At 46.9% G+C, this 20,079-nt stretch overlaps 1 protein-coding gene and 3 non-coding genes across 7 annotated transcripts; 3 read left to right on the forward strand and 1 right to left on the reverse strand.

Moving 5' to 3' along the window:
* Nucleotides 1-166: 166 nt before the first annotated feature.
* TRIM41 (tripartite motif containing 41) lies at nt 167-10,654 on the reverse strand. Of its 4 annotated transcripts, none has more exons than XM_027546760.1 (6): nt 9,112-10,654; nt 5,234-5,329; nt 3,052-3,282; nt 2,491-2,513; nt 2,167-2,294; nt 167-1,757 (listed from the first exon to the last, which is right to left on the reverse strand). In XM_027546760.1, exons 1-6 carry the CDS (start codon nt 9,919-9,921, stop codon nt 1,156-1,158), a joined length of 1,890 nt encoding a protein of 629 aa, XP_027402561.1. In that variant the 5' UTR covers nt 9,922-10,654; the 3' UTR covers nt 167-1,155. The 4 variants fall into 4 exon arrangements, with proteins under 4 accessions (XP_027402561.1, XP_027402560.1, XP_027402563.1 ...); XM_027546759.1 differs by having other exon boundaries at nt 3,052-3,315; XM_027546762.1 differs by having other exon boundaries at nt 1,645-1,788; nt 3,052-3,315.
* Nucleotides 10,655-12,011: 1,357 nt separating this feature from the next.
* Nucleotides 12,012-12,084, forward strand: TRNAV-CAC. Its single transcript has one exon. It is a non-coding gene; the product is annotated as a tRNA-Val (tRNA).
* Nucleotides 12,085-12,743: 659 nt separating this feature from the next.
* Nucleotides 12,744-12,816, forward strand: TRNAK-CUU. Its single transcript has one exon. It is a non-coding gene; the product is annotated as a tRNA-Lys (tRNA).
* A 4,148-nt stretch (nt 12,817-16,964) lies between these two features.
* Nucleotides 16,965-17,037, forward strand: TRNAV-AAC. Its single transcript has one exon. It is a non-coding gene; the product is annotated as a tRNA-Val (tRNA).
* The last annotated feature ends 3,042 nt before the right edge of the window (nt 17,038-20,079 follow it).

The following is a 20,079-nucleotide window of genomic DNA, read 5'->3' on the forward strand; positions in this document are numbered from 1 at the left end:
ATGGACTATAGCCCCCCAGGCTCCTCTGTCGCTGGGTTGTCATTTTCTTCTCCAGGGGATCTTCCCCACCCAGGGACTGAACCCACATCTCTTGCTTCTTTTGCATTGGCAGGCAGATTGTTTACCACTAGCAACACCTTACTCTTCTAAAGGAATGGACTCCACAAAAGCAGCAAATAGTTTTTATTTTCACAACACAACCCATCTTCCTTTCTCCCAGGAGCATAAAATTGACCTCAGCCATCAAAGCAGAGGACAAAAGCTGATAAGTGACAGAAGGCAAAGGGTTACTAGAAAAATAGATTCTGCCCAAGGCTCTCCTAGGGATTCAAATCCGTCCCAAGGCTCCCCTCCAGGGCTCACCAAATGGAGGGAAATAAGCACATGAAAAGAGGCTGGAAACTGACAAGGGGATTTTACAGAAAATGAAAGGAGCCTGGTGGTGAAAAGACCTGAGGGATTGGGGTGGGGGAGGAGCCTTGCTCCTAGATTAATGCTGAAAAAGGAAGGGGGAAGAAATAATTGGATGATGTATGTAGTTTCCATCATGTCGACCATTCCAGATCTCACTGAAGCTAAATTCTGGCCAGTCTATGGAGGTAGAAATTGGGGATGGAAGGAAAATTAGAATCCTTCCTACTTCCCCCAGAGAGTAGACTGTTGATTATCCAGCTCTACCCTTTTCCCAGCCTGCCTCCCCCAAAAAAGCTTCCAAATCCCTTAGCTAAAATTTGCATCAGAAAATGGAATGAGGGCTGTCATGAGTCTTGCCCAAATCCTCCAGCCTCAGAACTGACATGAAAGTTGAACAGGAAATGGGGAAAGGGAAGTTTAGTAATGAGATTACGACCTCCCTTTATCCCCTACTCAAAAACTCAGATCCCTGGGCAGACAGGAAGGGAACACCAGGCAGCTGTTGTCATCAGGGACCCATGCAGACCTGTTGAACAGACCCAGTAGGTGAGAGAAAGCTGAGCTGGAGGCTAGGAGAGTTTATTAGACTCCTAGAAATAGAAGCAGGGGCCTGGGGTCAGAGGAGGAGCATGAAGCAACGCAGGAACGGGAGCATTTTAGCCCCCAAACTTATGGGCCACCTTCCACCACCACCCGCCCCCCTAGTGCTAACCAGAGGGGCCCATGCGGGTGGCAGGCTGATCAAGGGCAGAGCTTGATGCGGGTGCCCTTGGAGAGCACCCGGAAGAAAGGGAAGACACGCTCGCCCAAGAAGGCAGCCGAAAAGGTGTGCACATGAGCCAGAGTCTCTGCATTGTAGAAGCCCAGGCGCCCAGCCTCATAGTCCAGGTACACGCCAAACCGCCGTGGTTTCTCACTTGGGCTCAGCAGTGTCTGCTCCGTTGAGCTTTGTGCCTGGTAGCGTTTGCCATTGGTGCCCACACACCACACTTCCCGCTGGAGCAGGGGCTGCTGGGGCAGGTGGAGGCGGCGGCGGCGGTGGTGATGGCGAGAGGAGCTGGCATCCCCACTGCCCACAGAGGACCCCCCAGAGCCCACCTTCTCCTTATGATGGGTTGATTCACGGGCAGCACCCACCGCCCAACCCCGACGCCCACCCACCTCTACCTCCCAGTAGTGCCGGCCAGAGCGGAAGCCCTGGGCCCCCAGCACGCAGCAGTCGGCCGAGAAGCGCTTGGAATGGTCAGCAACCTCCTGCCGCCTCTCTGCCAGGCGGACCGCCCGGCGGTCGGGAGACAGCATCAGAGCCGGGTGAGCCGTGTCAGGGTCCAGCGTCAGGTCCACTTGGGAGGAGGGAGGACAAATACGCCAGGGCTGGAATGACTGTTGGTGGCTAACTCCAAAGTTTGGCCTTTCCTGCTTTCCCCTTCACCTCTCGCCCTCCCCACCATCCAACTGACTTCAGCTCCCTGCCCCGACAGAGTCTGGGCTCAAGTTCCTAGGGACTCCATTTCTTTTCCCCACTCTGTTTTCAGGACACCAGACAGGTTTTCCCTCTGGTCCTGGCTTTTACTCCCCACCACCCACCTGGGCTAGCACAAAAGCTGCTCTCAGCTTGAAGCCCCAATTGGCCTGCCTTTATCCTGCTCCAATTTCAGCACCCATTCCCGCAGGGCCCAACTTCCCCTCAGAACCCAATCTCAGGTCTGTGAAGGGAAAGGCAAAGGAAGGTCGAACAGGTGACCTCCCTACCTCGGGCAGCCTGACAGAACATCCGGCTCATTTTCCTCACGATGGCGTCTGTCAGGAAGTCATGGCTATGGGGTTGACACGGGTCAGGGGACCAGACCTCTGGGGGCTGCAGCTGTACCTCTTCACACCTGGAGAAGGGGACCGGGCAGGGGGTGGGACCATGATATTCCCAGAGGAAAGAGCAGAAGCTGAGGGGAAGGAGAGGGTCCAGGAGGCAGAAACTCAGGTCCTGGGGAAGGAAGGAGAGGAGCGGGATATCCAAGAGATGCAGGGATGGGGAACCAGATGCCATTGGGTCACAAAGGATAAAGGGTGAGAACACACCTATTGAAAGTCTCCTTGATGTCCTGGGAATAACAAAAAGAGGGAGAGGGAGAAAGAAACAGAGAGTCAGCTGCACAGGGATGGTTCCCTTCTCCCCATCTGATTCCAGCCAGAGAAAGAACTGAACTTGGACAGTGAGAAAGCACACACAAGGCCTTCAATAAACATGCATCCATTTCAATCACCCATATGACTCATTATGCCTAATTTAACCCATCCTGCTGTGAGCCCAGCAGAATTTACAGCCCCCGTAAAAGAATTTTCACAATATGACTTGGTCCTATTTTTCAAGATGTTAATGTCAAAAATTCTTTTCCAAACTCTTAAAATCCTTTTACAAACTGAATCTTCATTCTTTTCATTAGGTACAATTATCACACACCACATTCAGTATCAATCAATCTGTCTCCAGCCTCAAAAATTCGGGTTAAATCACTGTGGGTTCCTCCCAATGAGAAGAGAGGTAGCTCTGGACAGGTGTTTGGTAAGCACCACCTTTTACAGCAGACACAGGGCTGGGGGGAGGGGGCGGGGGTGGACAAGGAAGGGGCCATTGCTTACCTGGAGTAGCCGCAGGCCCCCTTGCTGGCTTCGCTCCTGGGCCTCAGCCAGCAGGCGGCTCAGCTGAGCAGCCTGCTCTGAGAGGCGGCTGGCCGCTGCTCCTGCACGCCCCAGCTGAGCTTCGTGCATCTCTCGGAGGCGCCGCTCTAGCCCTGCCTGCTCTTCGGCCAGAAACCGTGTCAGCCGCCCAAATTCTGAGGCCACAGCTGCCAGCTCTGACTTCATCTGGCTCTGGGATGATGCAAAGGGGATGGTGGATACCACCTCAACACACAGAAACAAACCTCCAATTTGGTAACTGCTGCCCCTCAATCCAAGGCAAAGGAGCCCTACATTCTGAATGGAAAAGAGCCCCTGACCCCTTCCCCATCTTCTGGCTTTAGCAGGCTTTAGCATGCTCCTGGCACAATGGTCCCAAACCCACCAACCACTGCCTGCAATGCTTATCTCCACCTTGGCTACTTGACTCTTTCTTCAAGTCTAAGCTTAAATATTCCTGAGAAATGTCTTATCTCTCTTCCAGATCTAAATCAGGGTTACTTATATAAATATCTCCTCGTGGCATATGCCTCAATTTGAAAGGTTATATTTACACTGGAGTATCTTTTAAAATCCTCTTTCCCCACTGCTCTGTAAGCTCTGTTACCACAGGGTCCTCAGACCCTGGAACAGTGCCGACTACCGAGTAGGTGCTTGGTGAGAAGTTTTTGAAATAAATAAAAAATTCAGGAATCAAGATACAAAATCAGGGTCCTGGCTATTCCACTAATGACCACGGGAAAGTCACCCAATCCTTCTGGGTTAGATGTCAGTAAATTTTCCATAAAGGGTCAGATAAGATTTTACACTTTATGGGCCATGAGGCAAAATAAAAAATATTATGTAGATAACATTAATATATAAAGAGAGAAGACCTCTACCCATTGCCACCCCATTTGCCTCGGCCGGGCAACCCTGGATGATCAGCACACTTTTCACCCAGATATAAGCTGGAGATATTCTTAAGGGTATGTAAAAAGAGTTAAAAGACCAGAGTGTGGAGGGAAGTCCTGGCTGGTCAAGTGTGTGAAGAAAATAGTTTCACTCTCTATCCCAGTGAAACTCAGTTCCTGACACCGCTGCACCCCAGGAGCCCAAAAATCTCAATTTGGGCAGCAGGCTAGAAACAAGAAACTCCCTGACTCCCAGACTCAAGATTCCTACTAGGTGCCCAGCAACAAAGTCCCTAATGTATAGGTGGCAATGAATGAGCATGGGTCCTGGAAAGTGGCAAGGCTCAGCCATCCTGCCAGGATGGCAGGCACTAGAGAGATGGGGAAAGATGTCAGATAGGAGGGATGCCCTGGCTTGGTGTCCAAAGCTCATTGCCAAGTCATTCCAGTGCCTGCCAGCTTTACAAAAAGAGGCAGGAGTAAAGGGCTGGAATTAGGGGGAAAATATTTAAAAATACTCCATGGGGAGGGGTAAGCAATAATGAAAAAAGGCTGAAAAACACCAGACTAGAAGATAATAGGTCTCTGCAATGCTGACATTCCTCCACTCATGTTCCTCTCACTTATGCCTTGCCCACCACCTGACATCTGTCTTGGAGCCTGGAGCTTCTCTGACAGCTGATATGTGAATTTTGCATTGCCCTCTTCTGTCCTCTGTGCTATCTGGAGTGATAGTATGGGGCAGCAGGTCTAGGGTTAAGTGTCTGGGATGGTAAACATGCTCTGCAACCTTGAGCCAGGGACCAGCCCTCTCCAAGCTAAACCTATTTCATTCCATTTTGGAACCTAGGAATAAACATGCCTCTTGATTTGCTAAGGCTTCCCTGGTGGCTCAGATGGTAAAGAATCTGCCTGCAATGCAGGAGACCTGGTTTAAATCCCTGGGTCATGAAGATCCCCTGGAGAAGGGAATGGCAACCTACTGCAGTAGTCTTGCCTGGAGAATTCCATGGACAGAGGAGTCTGTTGGGCTACACTTCATGGGATCACAGAATCGGACATAACTGAGCAACTAACTCTTTCTTTGAGCTGCTAAGACACCTCTCCTCACAGACACCCAAGGTGTCTACTTCTCTCCCAGGGCTTGGCTGTCCTTCTTCAGAGGATCCAGTCACCACCTGTGAGAGCCCATCTTTCCTGCTCTGGTTTAACCACAGAACCAGTCAGCCCTGTCAAGGACATTCACTCACCTTCAACTCTGTCACCCGCCTCTCCTCCTTGGCCTTCATCTTCTGCACAGCCTCCAGGTGCTTCCTCAGTGGTTCCACATGCCCCTGCAGTTTGGCCTAAAGAAATGGAGAAAGGAAAGTTAGAGGTCTTGGATAGGAGAAGCACCTGCCCTCAAAGGCCATATCCCCCATTCTCCCTGCAGTGGACTGGGCTCAAAGCCTGATACCCATTACAGGTATTAAATGAGCATCAAATTCCCTTCCTCCCCTTTCTTCTCTTCAGATGATGACAAAGGCTTTCAACCCTCCTCCTGAACTCATGTACAAAGTCTGCAAGTTAAGATTCTGGGACTTCCTTGGCAGTCCAGCAGTTAAGACTCTGCACTTCCACTGCACAGGGCACAGGTTCAGTCCCCGGTCAGGGAAATAAGATCCTGCATGCCACTCGGCCTGGTCAAAATAATAAATAAAGTTAGGATCCTGATGACTACACAGCACCACACTCAAGAGCTGGGAGTGAACATGGCTTGAGCCCCTCAATGCACAAAGTCTTTCCATATGACTGCTCTTACATATGGTCCCTTCCTCCTCATGAGCAATCTTCCTCATAATTTTCAACTCTAAATACTTTTCTGATGATTTTATGCCTATGCTAAAAATCTTTCAACAGTTCTCCATGACTTGCAATATATGAGGCTCTCATTGCACCTTCATTTCTAGCCTCCCCTCCTACACCTCCTAAACACAGAATCTTTAGTTTTAGTCATAAAACTTCTAGTCTTTTCCTGAGCATAATTCCATACTTTTATCCATGCTACTCCCTCTGTCTGGGACTGCCTTCTACACTTAGCCCAAGGCATTCTTCCTTTAAAACCCAGCTACCTGTCCATGCCCCTGATGCTTCCCACCCCCAACTTCCTCTGTGATCCCAAGGAACATGAATACACCTTTACAATACTTCCCTGCACTGTAATCACTTACATGTGTTCTGTCCCTAGGACACACAGGCTCATGGGAGCACGGACCCCACTTATTTTAATTTCTATGCTTCTCTCCCACTCAATTACTTGCTAAATGGAAAACAAATACACTCTCCTCCTACAGTTTTAACTTGTGCAACGAAAATGCACTTGAGCTCTGTGTTCTAATCGTTTGTAACAGAATCTTGTGCTTTAAAGACCAGAATGGATAAGCCTGGTTTTTGTGCCCTTTCCTTTTTTGTGCCTTCTACTACTTCTGCCTTTCAGCCTCCTTTTCCTTGGGGGGTGATACAGCCTAGAAGAGCTCAAGCCTAGACTCTGATCTGAACCTGAATGCAGGCAGGTGACCATGCTTCAAGTTACCTCATCTTAAAAAGGAATAACAGAATCTACCTTGTGGACACGACGCTTAGCACAATGTCTGGCACAGAGCAAAAGATCAGTACTAAATGTTATCTACAATTCCCTACCCAGGCCTAAGCTTCCAATGACAATCTGATAATGACCCTTGATCTAAAGAGGTTCCTGACCCAGAGCACAAAAGGTAGTCATTGCAAGGTTAAATAGTTGAAAAAAAAAATCGTAATAGAATTACAATCCATAACATAAAAATAGCATAAACAACACAAAAATTTGCCTTTTGCTATTATTTTCTACTTTTTTCCAGTAGGGTCAATAATTTCAACTCTATTAATTCAACATTTATGCTTATATTTCTCATTTAATATTCTTCCTAAATTATGGACAAAAAATTCATACACGAATCCAAATAGAGTACCATTTAAGAGAAATTTTCAAGAACCTTTAACTTTTTGAAGCTTTATATCACTTGTGCATTATTACCTATTCAATAAAGAAATATTTCTACAAAACAACACTGTGCTAAGCTAGTGCTAGTTAGTGTATGTATCTGAAAAGAAACTACCTGCCTGTAAAATACCCTGTAATTTAGAAGAGACTCAAATTAGTCAATAAAACTTATGTATTTATATTTACTGATCAGTTAATGTCAGACTTGGTGTTTAGTGGCCTTTTCAAATTGCAGAGCTCTACTGGGCTGGCATTCAACAGCCACGGCTAACACAAATTAAAATCCAGTTTCAGAAGCTCTTCAGAAGAGTTCTGCAAGGAGAGGGTGGAGAAGGGATGGAATGCCCCATGGATATGCCACCCTGGGATCCAGTTAACAAAGTGACTACACACTGATGGGTACAGGTAACTAGAAGCCAAGAGGATACAAAAGGGAAGGACAAAAGGAGCTCACAATGTCCCCTAATGTAGGGCCCAAAAGGCAGGTGGTAGTACCAGTGCAGTGATTTCCATAGTAGCCTGGGCTTCCTAAAGATAACCCTCCCTGTCAGTGGTTCAGAATCAATGATGGTAGGGCCCACTGTACTTCTGAAAACCTCCACTAATAACTGGAACAATCAGCCAGGTTTGACAATCACTCTGTGGGAGGAACAGTTACTTGTCATAAGGTGTGTAGGTTTGTCTTAACTGTACATACCACTTCCAGCTGAGAAGCTCTAGACATCTTACTCTAAAACTGGGGTAATGATAATAAAACCCAAATGAAGTTACTGTACAAATCAGGAGAAGATTATGAAAACACAAGCCATGAAACAGAAAAGCTCTGTGCAGACTACACAGAAGAAGCTACCCTCTCCTCCTGGTTCCACTTCTACAAACCATCTGGCCCTTCGGTAAATGTTATTTCTACCAGCTATCTCACACACAAATCTCCTTTACCTGTGTCCAAAAAGATATTAACTAAATTAGAATTAAACTTCGAGAAGAAAAGTCACATGTCAGAAAAATCAAACAACAGACACCTAATAGTGGTGATGTTATAAACAGTATAGGCCAGGAAAGGCGGGGTGGGGTGGGGGGTGTAGTTACTAGTAACTGTGTGGCCCTGTGTGTATATTACTTACATCTCTCTGGTTCTGTTTCCCTTCCGTTTCCCAATCTGTAAAACGGGAATACAAACCGCAGCAAACACACGGGGTTGTTTTCGATTTTAAATGAGACAGTCCATGAAAAAGTGCTTAGTACAGTGCAGGGGTACATAGTAAGTGTAGAGTAAATATTAACTTTTAATCCTGCAGAAATTAAAGTTCAAAGACATTCAGAGACTAAGGGCCAGATCTTCTGACTTAAAAGCCTATCCCTCTTTTCTAAATACCCAGGAAAGGTAAGAAGTCCTGGCCAGTACATCAGAATGATTCAGATCCAACAAAATTCCTCAAGGGGAAAACAAAGCCATATCTTGGAGTGGGTGGGGAACCCATTAGAACAAGAGCAGAGCATATGAGTCTAATACTAGTAGTTAGTCAATATACACTTCTGTTCCTCAGAGCACTTTATTATTTGAGGCCCAAGCTCTTTCCTAGAGAAGGAAATGGCAACCCACTCCAGTATTCTTGCCTGGAAAATTCCATGGACAGAGGAGCCTGGCAGGCTACAGTCTATGGGGTCGCAAAGAGTCGGCCAGGACTTTGTGACTGAGCAAGTTCTTTCCAATTCTAGAGGTTTTAATCAAGGATAGAGTTGTAAGAGTCATTCACAGTTAAATAAGACTGGTAGTAAAGCCCTAAGGGCTTGTCACTTGCATTTCTATAACTTAGGGACAGTGGAAGTGCAAAACAGCAGTGGCTTTTCCCCAAAAGACAAAGTCCAGTGATATGACATCACCAGATTTCGTTTGAGGAAGCCAGTCTTCCCTGGTCTTCTTCACTGTGTCTACTTTGTGTCCAGGATCCTTCTCATTCTAATCATCCTGGTGCCAGTAAGTGCTTAGGTAAGGAGAATCAGCTCAACAGTACACGAGGCTCTCTGAACGGGAAAGACACCATCTCCTTTCCCCAGTTCCTCTTACTTCTTCTCCACCCCAACTAAACTCCCATCTTCTACTCTCACCTTGTACTCCTGCACCACCTCCTCCAATGGCACCACGCTGTGCTGTTTGTGGTTCCTGGATTCTCGACATACCACACAGATGGCCTCTTCATCCACCTCGCAGAAGAGCTTCAGGGCTTCTTGGTGTTTAGGACAAATGCCCTGCTCGTTCCCACGGCTCCCCCGACCAGCAGTTGGGTGCATCTGCCGAATCACCTGGACCATGTTGGCCAGCTGCAGGTTGGGCCGGAAGCTCCGCCTCGGAAAGCTCTTGCGGCACTGAGGGCAGGTGAAGCACCTCCGAGGAGTTGGAGGCGGGGGCAGTGGGGTGACGGGATCTAGCTCCTCTTCCTCGTCCTCCTCCAGCACTTCCTCCTCGTCCTCCTCCTCCTCTCCCCTCAGGTCCTCCTCCATGTCCCCCAAGTAGTAGTCCAGGTCTTCCTCCTCCTCCTCCTCCTCCCACACGTAGTCCATGTTGTCCCAGTTGGATCCGCCCATGCCACTGGTCCAGAACACACCCTCTTCTTCCTCCTCGACCTCCTCCTCCATGTCGCCCTCATAGTCTTCATCGCGCATGGGGGTGTCCCAACCCCCACCGGCCCCCACAGCCTCCACTTCTTCCTCCTCTGCATCCTCCTCCTCTTCCTCCCGGTCTAACTCTTCTCTATCCTCTTCATCCTCCCCTCCCCACAACTGGGTTACACACACTCGGCAGAAGTTGTGCCCGCAGCCGATGGACACGGGGTCCGTGAAGTAATCGAGGCAGATAGCGCACACCGCCTCCTCCTGAAGGGTCTGCACAGGGTTGGGTGCCATGGCAACGGCAGCCATCTTAAGTGTCCAGTCAGCCAGTATAGACGGGTGGTGGGTGGTAGGGGGCGGGGGGGGGTCTTCCCTCTCAGACTCCCTGACGACCCAGCCCCACCCCCAGCCCTGCCCCTCCACACCTCGCCTCAAGCGCAGCCAAAGAAATGTCCTCCCGACAACACACCCCTGCACACAGAGTTCCCTACTCCCAAACCACAACCGAGTCCCTGAAAGGGGAGGGGACAGAGTTGAGCTATACCGCCAAGTCCCTCAGGTGGCCCTGAGTGCAAATCTGCCCCAACGCTCCCTTGGCCTCCTCATAAACCCCCGCCCCTCCTCACTTCCTGGCTCCGCCCCCTCACTTCCGGCTTCCCCTAACACTTCCGGTGCTGCTAACCATCCAAGATCGCGAGCTCCTTCCTAGGTCACGCTACGCCCCTTTCTCCCCCCGCTTCCCCGCCCCGGGTCCCCAGATGACAGGAAACGGTGGGGCGACGCTCTAGCAGGCACTCAGGAACAGGGAGGGAGGCCTAGAAGGACGGAGGCGTACGACTCTGTAATGCGAGGGAGTGGGGAACGAAGACGAAACTGAAAGCCCGGCCTCCCCCATCGCCCGCCACTGGGGATAAATTTCGGGGGACCTTGGAAGGGCTTGGCACCCGTCTACTCTCGTTGCTATGACCGTATCGGCCCGGCGCCATCCTACCGACCGGACACGGAGAACTGCAGCAGGAACTCCCCAAGGCCGATGCCGGAAATGGGAAGGGCGGGTGTCGGTGAGAACCCTGAAGTACTTCCGGCCCATCTAGGCGAAGGACTTTGTTGTTTGAAGACTCCGAGAGTCGGTCCGAGACTGACTAGGGGGCGGGGTCTGTAGAAGTACGGTGGAGGTGGGACCGGAGACCCTTCCCATACTCCCCGCTGTAGTTGGCATTTCCAAACACTGTAGAAACTACCATCGGTCACTGTCGCTTCGTTTGGATGAACTTTCTTAACTGCCATCAGTAAAGGAACCGTAGCAAATCATGACATGCACATTCACACAGTGGAACACTTCAGATGTAGAAAAGGGAATCCTCCCCAAAATGTACAAATGAAATGAAAAAAACAAGGTGCTAAACAATGTGTAGAGTATAATTGTAAAGAAGGGAGGGGGATAGGATGTTAAATGTATGTAATAGCTTTATAGTCCTGTACTAATTCATAAAGGTAGTTCTCAGAGGGTTTAGTGAAATTACTGTCGTGCAGAACTATTATAATATTGCCTAGCACATAGTAAGTGAGATACAAGGTTTAGTTATCCATCATTATCATCGTTGTTGTCTATCTCTGGATGAATACTAGTTTATCTAGGACACTTTTCTGTAAATGTTGTTCTGTATCTTTTGAACTTGAACCAAGTCAATTTATTGCCTTAAAGAAAAAAATAATAATTTTGTTTCCCACCCCCAAAGTGCTATTGAGTCTTTCAACTCTTTCTGAGCTGTGCACCACGCGTGCTGCACGCCCAGAATACTTCGAGGTCTGTCTTCGTGGAGTCCCAGTGTAAGAGCAGGGGCTCAAACTGGGTTTGCGGCATTGGGTTTTACTTGAGAGAATCCTAGCTAGGATGTAGAACGGTATCAGTAAAGATGCTACTGTGGTACCTGGAGCATCTCAGCCAAATGGATTATTTGTGCGATAGAAATAATACTTGATGTTTTTAAAAAACATGATCTTGCTTAATTAAAAAAAATTTTTTTAAACAGCAGGGAAACTTACGGGACTCCCTAGTGAGTGTCGGGCGCTGCGCGATGCCAGAACTGGGCACGCAGAATTGACCCTGATCGCGAGGCGCTTCACGCCTCTTGTGGAAACTCCACAAAAGGACATGTACTTTATAAAATGGTGGTCGGAACGCGCCCAAACTACGAATCTTCGTGCATAAACTATGTACTAGGCCGTGCCAGGAGCTGCAAGCGCTACTGTGGCAGATAAATGGGACCACCAGACCTGAACGTGGTTCAGACGGCCCCTAAACGGAGCCCCATGTCCCTTTGGAATCTTGTATCATCCTGACCAGTAGGGGCCATGTGTAGATTCAGGGAGTAATCAGCCAGAGAGTTGTTGTGGGCGTTTCCGTAGTGTAGTGGTTATCACGTTCGCCTCACACGCGAAAGGTCCCCGGTTCGAAACCGGGCGGAAACATGTTTTACTTTTCAATTCTAGTCATTACCTCTCTCGCGTCCTGGATTGAAGACCGTCACATCAAAAAAGTGTGTGTGTGACTATGTTTACCTGTATTTCTGTTTCTCGGAGACAGGCAGTGAAGCGGCACTGTAGCAGGCAATACTCTACCTAAGTGCTCCAGTGGAAATTCGGTTCTGGCACCTTAGCTAATCTCCTTGCTCTTCCCCTCGGAAGCCTGCAAGGCCAGCTGTCCCACGTTGAGAGGGTGTAGATTTCAGATCCCTTCGCCAGGCGCACAGTAGGAGCTCCATAGTACTTTTGTAGTTGTTTAGTAGTGAGCTGCCGGAGAAGGCAATGGTCCCCCACTCCAGTACTCTTGCCTGGAAAATCCCATGGATGGAGGAGCCTGGTAGCCTGCAGTCCATGGGGTCGCTAAGAGTCAGACACGACTGAGCGACTTCACTTTCACTTTTCACTTTCACGCATTGGAGAAGGAAATGGCAACCCACTCCAGTGTTCTTGCCTGGAGAAGCCTAGGGACAGGGGAGCCTAGTGGACTGCCGTCTACAAGGTCGCACAGAGTCGGACACGACTGAAGCGACTTAGCAGCAGTAGTGAGCTGCATCCTTGCTTGTGGATTTTGGTCTCCTGGGACAGAAGGCATGCGTCTACTTGTAGCCCGGCTAGCTCAGTCGGTAGAGCATGAGACTCTTAATCTCAGGGTCGTGGGTTCGAGCCCCACGTTGGGCGATGATTGATTTTGGAAAATGAGACAATAAAAGAGATCTCAGTGTAAGGGCAGCAGTCCGAGACCCTTCTGGGATCCATCTTCCCGCTGATGATGCCCAGAAGCTGGGCTACAGAACAGATGGAGTGCACCAAGCTCTAAGGGGACAGTGAAGGTTGAGTACCGGGCGACAGGGCACCCTGATTAGCGACCACTTTACGAGGTGATTTTGAGGTTAGTATTCCGGGCTCTTAAAGCCACGGCCCTATTTCGAAGTCTGAAGCCCTCACATTCAATATATTCTCTTTAAGCTTGATACTGAGTCGATCTTTTGTGAAATGTTGCCCTACACATCCTAGTCTCCACATTCCCCCCACACGTAAAGGAATGTTAAAATAACCCCCCCTTTTTAAATCTTAAAATCATGATACATTTTATTTATAGAGTTCTAAGACTGATGACCTATCAAACACATTATTCTGGGAAAAGGCATTTGGTCAGCGTTGGAGGATATGCTTATGACAGGTCTTTACAGTTCTTTAAAAAATTATTTTTTGTTTTCTTTATTAATTTATTTTAATTAGAGGCTAATTACTTTACAATATTGTAGTTTTTGCCATACATTGACATGAATCAGTCACCGGATCCCCCCTCCCACATCCCTCCCCATCCCGTCCGTCTGGGTGGTCCCAGTGCAATGTCTTTTAGTGCCCTGTTTCATGCATCAAACTTGGACTGGTCATCTATTTCACATATGGTGATATACATGTTTCAGTGGTAGTCTCTCAAGTCATCCCACCCTTGGCTTCTCCGAGGGAGTCCAAAAGTCTGTTCTTTATATCTGTGTCTCTTTTGCTGTCTTGCACATAAGGTCATTGTTACCATCTTTCTAAATTCCATACATATGCATTAATATACTGTATTGGTGCTTTTCTTTCTGACTTATCTCAATCTGTATAATAGGCTCCAGTTTCATCCACCTCATTAGAACTGACTCAAATCCATTCTTTTTAATAGTTGAGTAATATTCCATTGTGTATATGTACCACAACTTCCTTATTTGTCTGCCAACGGACATCTAGGTTGCATCCATGTCCTAGCTGTTGTAAACAGTGCTTTGATGAACACTGGGGTACACATGTCTCTTTCAATCTCTTTCAATGGTTTCCTCATTGTGTATGCCCAGCAGTGGGATTGCTGGGTCATATGGCAGTTCTGTTTCCTGTTTTTTAAGGCATCTCCACACTGTTCTCCATAGTGGCTGTACTAGTTTATATTCCCACCAACAATGTAAGAGTGTTCCCTTTTCTTCACATCCTCTCCAGCTAAAATGCCCTTTTTTAAAAAGACCCTAACATGAACATCTTCAGCAGGTCTTGTCACCAGCTTCTTCCTTAACTTCACATGAATTCATTCTTTTCCATTTATTGTTCCTCGGTCCTGTAAATTCATCTCATTTTCTATTTTCCATCTGTAGAAGTCTCCCCACATACATTCCAGACCACAACAGAAGTCGGCTGATTATATAAAGCTGGTTTATTAAACTCGCTAAGTGAAGGATAGTTATCACCTTCAGTCTCAGAAGTGTATGGAAAGGAAGAGTTAGGGAGAGTTTAGCATGACACCCTCTGAAGACAGTGCAAGACAGGAATTGGGCAGAGCTGGTAAAACAGGTAGAGTTCCTAGTACAGTCATAACTCACAGATCCCTGGGGAGTTACTGTTATTACCATCTTTTCTTGGAATAGACGGGTCTAAACAAGCCAGTGTTGAAATAGTTCGGACTTTGGCATTTCGTGTTGCAAAAGGCTTGCAAATTCATCTGCAAAGTTGCTTTAGGGTTTTTTTGTTTTTGTTTTTGTTTTTGTTTTTACCACCTTTACTGGGACTGGAAAACATTATTAAAAGATTCTGACTTTTTCATTAAGAGAATGTCCAAATGTGCACATTTCTCTTCCCTGTCTCCCAACAAGCCAAGGCCACACCCTCCCCAGCTTTTTGCTACAATTTCTGCTTTTCTCTCCTCTCCACCCATTCCACAGAAGCCCCTCAGGTCAGGTCTTGTTTGGAATCCCTCTGCTGCTGCTGCTGCTGCTGCTAAGTCGTTTCAGTTGTGTCGGACTCTGTTCGACCCCATAGACAGCAGCCCACCAGGCTCCCCTGTCGCTGGGATTCTCAAGGCAAGAACACTGGAGTGGGTTGCCATTTCCTTGTCCAATGCATGAAAGTGAAAAGTGAAAGTGAAGTCGTTCAGTTGTGTCCGACTCTTAGCGACTCCACGGGTTGTAGCCCACCAGGCTCCTCCATCCATGGGATTTTCCGGGCAAGAGTACTGGAGTGGGGTGCCATTGTCTTCTCCGATCCCTCTGCTAGTAAGTAACCTATGAGGCTCTTGGCGTTCAGCAGTTCAGAAATCAGGCTAATGCACGGTAGGATCTTTGCTCTTTAAAGGCCGAAGAGGCAGAAAGACTCTGATGTACATTTTGGAGCCTTTCAGGAATGAAGAGCTGAAGGTGTGAGGGAAGTGAGACTTCCTCAGGGAGAGGGGCTGGAAGGACACAACCACAGTCCAGACAGGAAGGGGCTTGCGCCAGGGTCAAGGCAGCAGCCAGACGGAGAAGCGGCAAAGGAGCTGGATGTATGGTTTGTACTCAGGGTAGGAAAGGGGTCTCCTGGATTTCTGTTTTATATGGGTTAATAATCAAGATCAGATACTGAAGATTGGGGCTGTTAGGGAAGGGAGGAGAGAGGTTTAGTCAGTTCAGTCTTGCACAGGTTGGGAGATGTCTAAAAGGACATGTCCAAGGCAGGAAGTTCTGAAGCTTGGGGAGAGCAGTCACAGCTGGAGTCACAGATGCAGGGAAGGAGAGTGGGTCAAGTGTGAGCTGAGATTTGACCCTCAGGGACATGGCCTCAAGTACATGGAAGAGTCCGATTAGATGGAAACCCAGCAGCAAAACTTCCACTGAAGCCAAGGGAGTGGAGATGTGCAAAAAAAGGAAGGACAAATGGGTAGAGTCAAATTATGGTTTAGGAAGGGAAAATTGTAACGCGTGCATGAATTCAGCCACTTGCAGTCTCCTTGCTAACCTTGAACTAGACTCTGACAAGAGAGTCTCCTGCCCAGTGCTCTGGGGGAGAGGGGCTTCCCTGTCACAGAATCCCTACTCACACATTAAGAATCCCCACTCAGTACGACCCAGCCTCTTTTCCAATTCCTGGTTACCTTGGTCTTTGGCAACCAGCGCTGGTGGCAGAAAAACACTTTGCAGTATTTTAAACCATCCATACTGCTCTTAAATTTGCATATGTGTAAACTACATATAATATACATTAAATTTCATCCCAATTCTGGGCATCGAATGCTAGGATTGATGAATTTTATTTTTATAAGGTACTTAAGAGATTTCACTACATTTTCAAAATTTAATAAAAATTTCAGCTTTATTTAAGTAACATCGACTTAAAACTTGATATGTTTCAATCTCCTCTTTATTCTTAATAATTTTATATTATTTCTAAGAAATAGTTATTCTGAAAGCATATGTAAAATTAATTTCCTTGTTGCTTGTTCGTATTTAATATATATTTTGATGAAAATATATTCAAATCTCATGTACTTTGTATTTGAATCCTTTAGAGTGTAACTATCAATAGAGCACAAATTATGTGAAAATTTAAACCCGGCAGCAGTCCCCCTCAGTTCAGTTCAGTTGCTCAGTCGTGTCCGACTCTTTGCGACCCCAGGAACCGCAGCATGCCAGGCCTCCCTGTCCATCACCAACTCCCGGAGTTTACCCAAACTCATGTCCATTGAGTCGGTGATGCCATCCAACCATCTCATTCTCCGTCGTCCCTTTCTCCTCCTGCCCGCAATCTTACCCAGCATCAGCAGTCTCCCTAGAAGACAGATAATGAAAAGGGTTATCCACGTTTTACCTTCCCTTCGGCGAGGCTCGCTGCTTTCATTCACGCCTTTTTAAAAATTGCTGAACTTGACTGATTTCATAACCTACCAACCTGTCGTGCTCCACAAGTTTGACAAACACTGCTACCTGGGGCCACCAGGGGACCGATGTCCTAGAGTAGAATTGTTCCAAGGGCTCCAGGAGGGCCCGGGCAATGACAATGACTATAGTCTATAAGGGATTTGAAAGGGGTGATCATCAGGTGTTTCCGTAGTGTAGTGGTTATCACGTTCGCCTAACACGCGAAAGGTCCCCGGTTCGAAACCGGGCGGAAACAGCAAGAATGTTTCTATTTTCCCCAGCTACAACCACTTTCTTCTAGTCATTTTGTCAAGTTCTATCATCTGTCCCTGGAATGTGTGTGCGTAAAAGTATGCTTAGCTTTTACAGTTTTATACTATCGCTCTCTTTTCCAATCTATTACCAGTTCACTTCAAGCGAGTATATTACGGATCTCTAGGTCTGTAGCGCAAGAGAAGGTGGTCTGTCATTAGAGCCATCCTTCACAGAACTTAAAATCCTAGAAGATCAGAAGGCAGGAATGCCACTCAAAGACAAATGAAATAGTAGAAAGTACAAAAAGTGCGTTGGAATCATATAGTGGAAGTCAGACTGGGAAAGAGAGTTCACAGGAAAGAGCAGTAATAACCTCACCATCTATCACAATCACGTTAACTGGTCCTGTTGTCGGTGTCTCCCTCTCCTGCAGGTGAGGCCACTGAGCCACAGACACGTCACACGAGGTGACTAAATGTGGGGTAGAGGAAGTAGCAGACGGAGCTAAAGGACGGAGAATGCGGAATGAAACGGCACCGAGAGAAATTCAAGTTAGCATAGCCGGGAAAGTACCTGGTTCTGCCAGAGATGTGCTGGTGACTCGTTCCCGCTTAGCGCTGACGAATATTAGCGCGACAACCTTCACCTTACGGGACACCACCGTGAGCGAGTCTGAGTTCTTCTATCCTGACTGGTTTCACTCCCGGCCTGCACCTACGCATCCGTCTTCAGCGGCAGAATAGAACAGTAAAAAGAACATCAGCCTCTCCACAGGTGTCTCGGTCAGCCGCCTTCTTCATCCGTCCTCACTTGCTGCGTATCTGCTGCGTGCCTATGCGACTCGAAGGGTGGTTTAGGAAACGGGCTCCAGAGGTCAAGGGCAAAACGTCAGCGAAGGCTTCAGAGAAGCAGACCAGCGGTACTTGGAGTCCCCAGGCCAGAGTTCCCGGCCTGAAAGATGTCTGCAGACAGGCACACGGTGTGGACTTCTGAAGAAGTATAGCCTGCTTCTATGCATGGAAAATGGGGTTTACACTTTCATACACCTGACGGTACAACAATTTACACGAGCGAAAAGCAACTACTTCTTTCCCTAGGACTTCTGTCAAGCTTGAAAGTCAAATAGATAAAATATCTAAGTGGTAAATCAAATTCTTTTTAAATAAAGTTTCACAGGGTGTTTTTGTTTTTGTTTTTGTTTTTTGCATTGGGGCGGGGCTGGGGCCGGGGGTGTTGGTTGTGCGGAGGTGGGGGCGGGGTGGAAGGTTGGGATGCCGTGCTGGGCAGCTTGAGAGATTTTAGTTGCCAGGCCAGGAATCAAATCCCAGGCCCTGGCAGTGAAAGCACTTTCACATCTTAAATGCAGATAATGCATAATCAAAACTAGCTACGTGATGGCAAAGCTTGTTAGGTTACCTGCATTCACATAACTTTCACAGACACAAAATCAATATCATGCCCATATCTTTATCAGTGCTTTTTAAAAAATACTCACTCATATGCGTTAGCTTGGTTTACAGATGTAAACCCGACCAAAACGGCTAGGGCCCAGCTGTACAACTTAGAGCCCTAGAAGAGTGAAGAATTTTGGACCCCACTTGGAAGAATTTTCCCAGAGTTTCCCCTGCTCACTCAATTTCTGTTTTTTTTCCCCCTCATATTTTACTGACTGATTTGAGATAAATCAGAACAGTCCCTGCATCCCAGGCTCTGGACTGTCAGAGTGTCTCTTGCTGTATCCCCTCCAAGCCCACCCAAGACTCCGGGAGGCCAGGATCATCACTCAGTCCTGTCACTCTTCACCAGGTGGATTTTGGTCCCTGCCTCAGCTAACCTTAGAGTCTCCTCTGACTTCCTTGGGGAGACAGTAAACAAATCCACTGCAACACAGTTAACACCAAAGAGGCAGCTGGGCTGGGCAATAAGCTCCACAGGAAGTTGTCTCATGTGGGTCATATTTCTTTGGGGTTACATTTAATGCTAACTTGTCAATATGGCTTGAGAGCTTTATTAGTTTCATCTTGTTTCAATTAATGCTAAAGTTATCCTCTTTTTGATGCTTAAATTGTTGCTGCTTGTCAGTGGAAGCCCCTTTAAAATTGGCCCCTTTATCCTTTCAGCACTGCCCTGACAATTTGAAAGCACACTGTTTCCTGGTAGAAACTCACACTTCAGGCCTATCTTTAATTTTTCCTAGATAAAGAATAATTTTGGACCTCACTTGGAAGAATTCTTGAAAGAATCAAGTTCAGAAAGGTTTTTTTTTTTTTTTAGTAAAAAATAAAAGAGTCAAATATGGGTACCAGGACACAATGCATGGGACCAAAGGTTGGCTCCCCCACTTCTGAGGTTCCCTAGGGAAATCCTTTAAAGGATGTAAACGTACACTAAGAGCTCTATTTAATTGTAGCTTTGCTGGATCTTTACCTTTTTTTTTTTCCCCCAAATAAACCTCAATCAAATATACTCAACATCAATACTCTACAAAATTATTTACCTAAATCTCTCACTCAAAAGTAATTGTGTTACTTTTTGCTTTTATTTTTTAAACTTTTATTAAGAAATTTAAAGTAGACATAATGGTATTAAGAAGTCCCAAGTACTCATCACTCAGCTTCAACACTTTTCTCTCTTTCACCATTTCTGTTTTATCTCTACATTCACCAGTTCCCACCCCACTGGCTCATTTCTTTATATTCCTCGTAGATCTCATGATATATCCTTCTATAGTCACTCTATTGATCATCTCCCTTTCCCTCTGGTTATTCTGTTACTGTATAAAACTTCAGTGTTAGGAAATAATATTAATAGCTACAAACCTTGTGAATTGAATCCTTACCATGGACTAAAAACTGTTCTAGATGCTGGGCACACATTGATTCTTTCCACTCTTGCAACAAACCTATGGTGTGCCACCATTAAAGGGAAACTTCATTCATTTACACTGCAGTGAAAAAGACAGGCCAGTGAAAAAGACTTGACCTCCTGATGTTTACCTTCTAACAGGCAATTAAAACAACAAACAAATAAGCAGATAGAAAGG

Source organism: Bos indicus x Bos taurus, chromosome 7, assembly GCF_003369695.1.
Source record: "Bos indicus x Bos taurus breed Angus x Brahman F1 hybrid chromosome 7, Bos_hybrid_MaternalHap_v2.0, whole genome shotgun sequence".
Classification (NCBI taxonomy): Eukaryota; Metazoa; Chordata; class Mammalia; order Artiodactyla; family Bovidae; genus Bos; species Bos indicus x Bos taurus.

What these genes read in the sequence shown, in the direction of transcription:
- TRIM41 (XM_027546759.1), bottom strand. Translation starts at nt 9,921, where the DNA reads ATGGCTGCCGTTGCCATGGCACCCAACCCTGTGCAGACCCTTCAGGAG. An exon ending in GGGGCCTGCGGCTACTCCAG is followed by an intron (nt 2,514 to 3,051) that starts GTAAGCAATGGC and finishes TGTTATTCCCAG; the next exon opens with GACATCAAGGAGACTTTCAA. An exon ending in GTTCTGTCAGGCTGCCCGAG is followed by an intron (nt 1,758 to 2,166) that starts GTAGGGAGGTCA and finishes CCTCCTCCCAAG; the next exon opens with TGGACCTGACGCTGGACCCT.